The sequence below is a fragment of the Coenobita brevimanus genome, chromosome 48, assembly GCF_032717465.1.
Source record: "Coenobita brevimanus isolate Jiangsu-jjx chromosome 48, ASM3271746v2, whole genome shotgun sequence".
Classification (NCBI taxonomy): Eukaryota; Metazoa; Arthropoda; class Malacostraca; order Decapoda; family Coenobitidae; genus Coenobita; species Coenobita brevimanus.
The window spans coordinates 11,461,423-11,468,933 of NC_137001.1; the positions used below are offsets into that span (position 1 = coordinate 11,461,423).

The following is a 7,511-nucleotide window of genomic DNA, read 5'->3' on the forward strand; positions in this document are numbered from 1 at the left end:
ACACACACACACACACACACACACATATATATATATATATATATATATATATATATATATATATATATATAGCCTGGGGCTAGACAATTTGGTCCTGACATTTAAGATGAGATTGACTAGCCTCACTCATCCCTGAGTGGCATTACATGAGCAATAACCCCAACCATCCCTTGGATATAAACCTTCACCGTCTCAATCCGATTGGAGTGCTGTAATTACCCACTAAACCACCAGGTGCCATAATTTGGTTATATGGTTACCACCCAGCGTAGTGAATGGTTTATATATATATATATATATATATATATATATATATATATATATATATATATATATATATGTGTGTGTGTGTGTGTTTGTGTAAAATCGGCGAAAAAATATTGTCCAAAAAAGATGAAGAAAGTAAGCTAAAAATTGGCGATCCATCTATTACAGAAAGAAAATTACCTTTTGTTACGTAATAAGTGTGAAGATTTCTTGCAGTTGTAATAACACAACATGTAAGATTATGTGCATAAATCTACTTTTAATATATCACACAACCTACCCTCTGAGCTTCACTAACTATATGGATAAGTTCTTTCCGAGTCATGTTCTCGTCTTGGCCATGAATCTCGCCCTCAAAAACTGCCAGTCCCCAGGGTGCTCGCATCATAGGCAGATCCTGTACCAGTGGAATACATTATTAGCCATGTCCTTCTCTTCTATCTGGCCCGCTACTGGGAGAACCACACCCTGGATACATTGTAATGTGGCTATTTCCTCTACTCTTTTGACTATTTTGAACCAAAATTTTTACCTCGACTGGACGGAGTCCGACGAGGTATTGTTTTTGGTCGTTTGTTTGTTTCTTTGTTTCTTTCTTTCTTTGTTAGCAACATTACGGAAAAACGGCTGAATGAAATTACCTGAATCTTTCAGGATATGTGGGGCTGGTTTCCAAAGAAAGTTATTAAATTTGGTAAGGTAGGTAATCGGGTGACTTTGACAGATCATAATCAAGGTCATGGATTTTCAAAGGGCTATAACTTGAACACAGTTGAAAAAGAGATATTTACCATTAGAAACATACAATAACTCGTAATATGGGCTTTCATTTGGCACAAATTTTTTTCATCTTGAAAGTTCAAACCCAAGGTCATGGATATTCATGGGGCTATAACTCGAAACTGGTTGAAGAGAGAGAGAGAGAGAGAGAGAGAGAGAGAGAGAGAGAGAGAGAGATTAATATCAACATAGAGGAAATCCTATATGGGTTTTTAATTGGTACCTTGACCTTTGTAAGTGACCTTGAAAGGTCAAACTCAAGGTCACGGATATTCAGAGGGCTACAACCCGAAACTCGTTGAAGATAGATATTTACTATTACCAAGATATAGGAAGTCTCATATGGGCATTCATTTGGCAGCATGACCTTTCACACTGAGTGACCTTGAAAAGTCAAATGCAAGTTCACGGATTTACAGAGGGTGTAACTTGAAAACATCTGTGCCGTTACCTTAGACTCTAATTGTGCACTGACACTAAATGGCAGAAACGAGTCGGTATTTAACAGTAATAAAATAACTGCTGTTTGGAGAGGTTTGTTGTGCCTAGCACTACTTGTTCCTTTGGAGCTTATATCATGAAGGTCAGTAGCAGAATAGGCCTATTCTAGATCTATGTATTCTCTCTATGCTACCTCTTCTTGACTAATATCATATTCGAATGTTAAGCTCGTGTTCCGCACAGTAATCAAGACGTAAAGATTTCCATTTTTGGCTGTTGAAATGAAACGAGTACCGTGGCTCTAGAGAAGGGGTGGAGACATTTAGCTAGTCTGCTCTCACCTAACTGAACTATGCCGCTTTTACAACTTGAATTCTTACGCTGTGATTGTGTGAAATTCGATAAGCCTTAGTTATGAAGCAGGAAAGAGCCTCGTTGGTTATTAGCCAAAACAGCCCTCCAGTATGACTACATCTGGCCACCATGTAGGTTAAAAAGGGCTACAGATCTTTGACAGTTGAATATAAACCAACTAGAACACCCATTGTGCATTCCCATTGTAATATCCATTCATTATGTGTTATGCAAGGTGTAAAATTTATTCTGTGTGATATTTGTATTAAATAAATGGGAAGCAGGTCAGTGAATGAATCACACATTATTATATATTTTTCTTACTAATTCTCGTTCATACGTAACGTTATGTGATTAGGAAATAAACGTAAATAAGGTGAAGGAAAAGGAGTAGTGAAAATAAGAACATGTGATGACTGATTTTCAAACAATCGAAAGAGAGTATATAAAGACAGAGTAAGAACACCTACAGATGATTATGGCAAAGAGCATTAATGTCAGTACGTTTCAGCAAAGATATGTGACAGCAACCCACTGTCATGTAACTCAGCTCCAAATTACCTCAACTAAATTACTGTTACCAAAGAGATGTTCCCTCAACATCCCAATCTGGATATAACGAAATCTCACTGTTTGTTTTAGGACGTCTCTCAAGTATATACTGTACATTATTTTATGAATGAAATATACAGAACATCTATCTCTATACCTAGGCTGCTTCCCCCAAAGACAGGGAGGTAGCCGAGACAGGACGACACATTCCCAATTACTCATCCACACACACACACACACACACACATTTATTTGTATCATAGCCCCAAGGGAAGAAGAGACAGATCCTCACCAAACCACACCACACGAGGGTCAACTGCACAGTGCAATCAACGACATCCACAGCAGGGCCCGACAGTAGAGCTGGTTTACCCTAGCCACACCATAATGAACCCATCCCCTTACCCACAACTGATCTGATCAGCTGATCAGACCAAATGCGGGAGAATGTCCCCTCAGGGCCACGTCACCATTTAATCAACCACAATTTCTCTCCAATCACTCCTATCATGCACAGCCACTCTTCCTTGCTCAACAGACATCCCTCTTGCATTTAACGATCTCCTTGCACTGTTCAGCCATCCTATTCGTGGTGTTCCTCTCAGCCTTACACCTCCCACATCCGATCCAGTTATCTTTTTCACCAATTGCTCTTCATCAATTCTTTTCATATGCCCAAACCATCGCAACACTCTCCGCTCAACTCGATTAGCCATCTCGTACATAACTCCAATTCTCCTTCGCACATCATCATTCTCACTCGATCCAAACGCATCACTCCACACATATTCCTCAGACACCTCATCTCCATTGCATTCAACCTTTTCCTCTCCTACATCCATATTCCTTGTTTCAGCCCCATATAACGCAGTCGGTACCACTACACCCTCATACAGCCTTCTCTTTACATCCATTCCAAGCGAACGACATCTAAACACTGTTTTCATTCCTCCCGGCACCTTTCCTACTTCATTCATTCTAAACTTCACATCCACATCTATTCTTCCATCCACAGCAACATGTGACTCTAAATACTTAAAACACTCTACCTCCTCAAGCAACTCACCATTCAAAACTATGTTCATCTTCCTACCATCTATCAACCTCGTACACTTCACTTTATTCTTATTCTCATTTACTTTCAATTTCCTCCTTCCGCACATCCTTCCAAACTCTTCTGATAACTGGCTCAATCTCTCCTCCGAATCGGCCACCAGTGCAGTATCATCCGCAAGCAGCAGCTGATTCAGATTCAGCTCTCTACCATCAGCATTCACCAGACTCATACCTCCACCTAACACTCTCGCATTCATCTCCTTTACAACACCATCCATATAAATAGTAAACAACCAAGGCAACATCACACATCCCTGCTGCAGCCCCACTCTCACGGGAAACCAATCACTCACAGTATTTCCCACTCTTACACACGCTCTACTATTCATATAAAAACTTCTCACTCCTTCTAACAACCAGCCATCAAGTCCATACAATCTCTAAACAGTCCACAAAGCCTCCCTATCAATTCTATCCTACGCTTTCTCTAAATTCACAAACGCCCAAACCACATCCTTACCTTTCGCTAAACACTTTTCACACACCTGTCTCACATCAAACACCTGATACATGGATCCCCTCCCTCTCCTAAAGCCACACTGCTCATCACCAATCACTCCCTCTGTACCCTCTCAAACTCTCTTAATTCACACTCTACCATATACCTTACGTACAACACTCAACAGACTTATACACCTAAAGCTAGCACATTCATACTTGTAATCATTACCTATATACAACAGAACACACAAGCACTTGCCCAGTCAATCGGCACCATACTGCTCACAAAACACTTATCAGCAATATTACTAACCAGTCAACAATAGTCACTCCACCACCTTTCAGGCATTCCACAGCACATCCATCCATACCTGCAGCTTTTCCTTCTTTCATCTCCTTTACTGCCTCCTGCACTTCCTCCATCGTGATCAAAGAATCATTCAACTCTCTCAACACATTTATCCCTTGCACCCTTACATCTTTCACAGTCTCAGCCTCCCTTTCCTCCTCTACATTTAACAATCTTTTAAAATACTCTGCCTATCCCTTCCTTACTGCATCCATCTCAGTTAACATCCATCCATCCTCTGCTTTTACTCGTTTTCTCTTCCTAGACTCTCCCTTTCGCACCCTTTTCACCTCCTTCTGAAACATTTTCTTATTCTTTTGAAAATTCTCAGTCAACCGCCTATTCCACCCCTCATCTGCTGCCACTTTAGCATCACACACAGCCTTTTTCGCCCTATTCCTCTTTTCTTTATACCTCTCATATGACACTTCATCCTTCCTCTGCAGCCACATTTCATGTACACATCTCTTCTCAGCCACAGCCTTACTTACTTCCTCGCTCACAACCACCAACTCGTCTCACACCACACACCTCTTCCGCATGGCTCACCACAACACTCTTAAACAACTGTCATTCTTCCTCCACACTGCCATTTTCCTGATCTTTCACCACTTTCCACTCATCTTTTAACTTCTCTTGATACTCTATCATTGTCTCACTTTTCTGCAACTCACTGGCTTTCAAAACCTCCCTGCCACCCCTAACTCTGCAAGCTGTCACCCATCTCAAACGTACTCTGAACTTTCCCTCCACCAGGTAGTGGTCAGACATAGGCTACCTCCATCCTTCACTCCTAACGCTCTCACATCCAACAATCTTCCTCTTACATTCTTGGACACAACCACATAGTCCATCAATGCTCTATCAACAACCCTTCCACCCTCCTGTCTCACCTGTGTATTCTTATAAATATCTTTCTTCTCAAAAAAGATATTTCCAATCACCACCTCTCGGTCAACACATGTCCCTATCATTCGTTTCCCATCTTCCTTTCTTCCAGGCACACCATGCTTACCAACTACACCTTCAACTGCTACATTTCCCACTCTAGCATTCAGATCTCCCATCATTACCACATTCACATTTGCTACAAAACTCTGCAGACACTCATCAACATTATTCCAGGAAGACTCCCTCTCTTCTGTCCCACTTTCACTACCAGGTTCATATGTACTCACAAATACCCACAACCCACTTTCAAAATTCGCTTTCACCCACAGCAGTCTCGACGTCACCCCTTTCCATTCAGTCATACATTGATGCACTTCCAGACTCACTAACAAAGCCACACGTTATCTGGCCCTTCCACTATCAACACCTGACATCCTTCCATTCATGTTTCCAACTTAGACTCACCTTTCCCTTTCATCTTTGTTTCACTCAAAGCTAACACATCCAACTTTCTTCTCACAAACATTCTCCAAATCTCCTCCCTTTTAGCTTCAACAGTACTACATCCACGCACATTCATAGACCCAATCTTCAGGGTGCGGGGATAACTCAATCCCCCATCCCTTTTTATGCCCTGTCTTACTGAAAAAAAAAAAAAATGCAAAGGAGGGGATCCCAAGTCCCCTCATCCCGCCCGTTTCAGTCGCCTTTTACGACACACAAGGGGTACGGCGACAAGAATTCTTCCTAACTCAACCTGGCTGCAGAGTGGTAGTACCACGCCCTACTGCGGCCAGATTGTGTCGCCACAGGGGGGGAACATAGTATCAAGAATTAGCTGATTTAGGGTGAGGCCCTAATGTTTGCTAGTTTTTCCCTAAAATTCGGAAAAAGTTATTATTAATCACCCATTCCATATATAATGAAAATAAGAACAGCTATTGCTTCTAAAATCTCCCGATCAGTCCTTCATCCTCCAATAAAAATGCAGTTGTTTCCTTCTACTTTATTATTTTCTAATTAGTTAATACCAGTAGTGATCAGCCATTCCATACCTAATTCCTGACTCTGTCTGTGCATCAGAAATCTCTCCATCAGTCCAACATCCTGCAATAAAAATCGGGCGTTTGCTTCTGCTTTGCTATATCTCTTTACACACGGGGTTGACAAGAATATCATACTCTAGTCTTTTTACTCTAACTTGGCCTAGATTTTCGTCCTTTTGCAGCTTATATCACATATCTCCGTGGCAGAAACAGACTATTACGACTCCACTTCTCCACGGCACTTCTTTGTGGCAGGCAGCATTCTAGTGCTAAGAAATTTCTACAGATCGAGTATTCTTGTATGAGACAGCCTTAGCATGTGTTCAGTATAGACGGAGTTTGTTAAGAGCCGAAGTGGTGGTATGTGGAGGTGTATGGTACGTCGAATGACTACTGGGCCTAAGGGAACTGACTATTAAGCCTATGCCCAGAGTCCTGCATATAAAAAGGAGAATAGTACATAATAAAAAACTAACCATGGCCACAAGAGAGGTCCAGTACGAGCCATCTGTCAGCACAAACACGGAGGAGCGACTGCATGACTGTGTGGCCAACATGGAGTCCAGTGCAGCATGAAGCTCACCCGCAGACTGGCTCAGGTCTGGAACAAGCGTGATAGTAGTAGTAGTAGTAGTAGTGGTGGTAGTAGTAGTAGTAGTCGTACTAGTAGTAGTAGTCGTACTAGTACTAGTAGTAGTAGTAGTAGTAGTAGTAGCAGTAGTAGTGGTAGTAGCAGTAGTATAGGACTACATAATAGATAGATAGATAAATAGATAGATAGAGAGACAGATAGAAGCAGGAAGTCAAATGATGAGAAGGTGTTGTGTCTGCGAGAAGCGAGCAGCGCTAAACATGCTTACACGGAGGAAAGCTGACGACAGCGGCCAGTAAGGAGATGATGCAGCTAGCTGTCAGCAGTCCTCTCGTGAGAAAGATCCGGTTGCCATGAGGAACATGTGTGACACACCCCTACTACACCAGATTTTAGGAAAGAGAGTTTAGAAGGAGACAAGCGACCCTAGAGAGAGGTCGAGACGGAGATTAGCCTTAGAACAGAAAGAGAGAGAGATAGCGAGACAGGAAGGTAGCTACCCGGGACTTATACTCTTATACCTGTTTAATATTTCCAAGACAAATAAAAATAGTCCCATACTATTCTTTACCTCTCCCGTCACTACATGACATCTGGTGGGGAAACTACTACAAGATATAAAAGCCGCTCGACCACAAGTCTAAAATATACTTCTCTACAAGTAACTACAAAGTCTTTATGA

The 7,511-nt window shown here is 41.7% G+C and overlaps 1 protein-coding gene across 1 annotated transcript in view; it reads right to left on the minus strand.

The window, feature by feature from the left end:
• Window positions 1-6,794, minus strand: part of LOC145399290 (glutamate receptor-like) — a 155,087-nt gene extending 148,293 nt beyond the window's left edge. The window contains exons 1-2 of the mRNA XM_080271961.1: window positions 6,714-6,794; window positions 548-664 (exon numbers count right to left, since the gene is read on the minus strand). Coding sequence (XP_080128087.1) covers window positions 548-664; window positions 6,714-6,794 — 198 coding nt within the window. The remainder of the gene's footprint in view (window positions 1-547; window positions 665-6,713) is intronic.
• Between the last annotated feature and the right edge of the window lie 717 nt (window positions 6,795-7,511).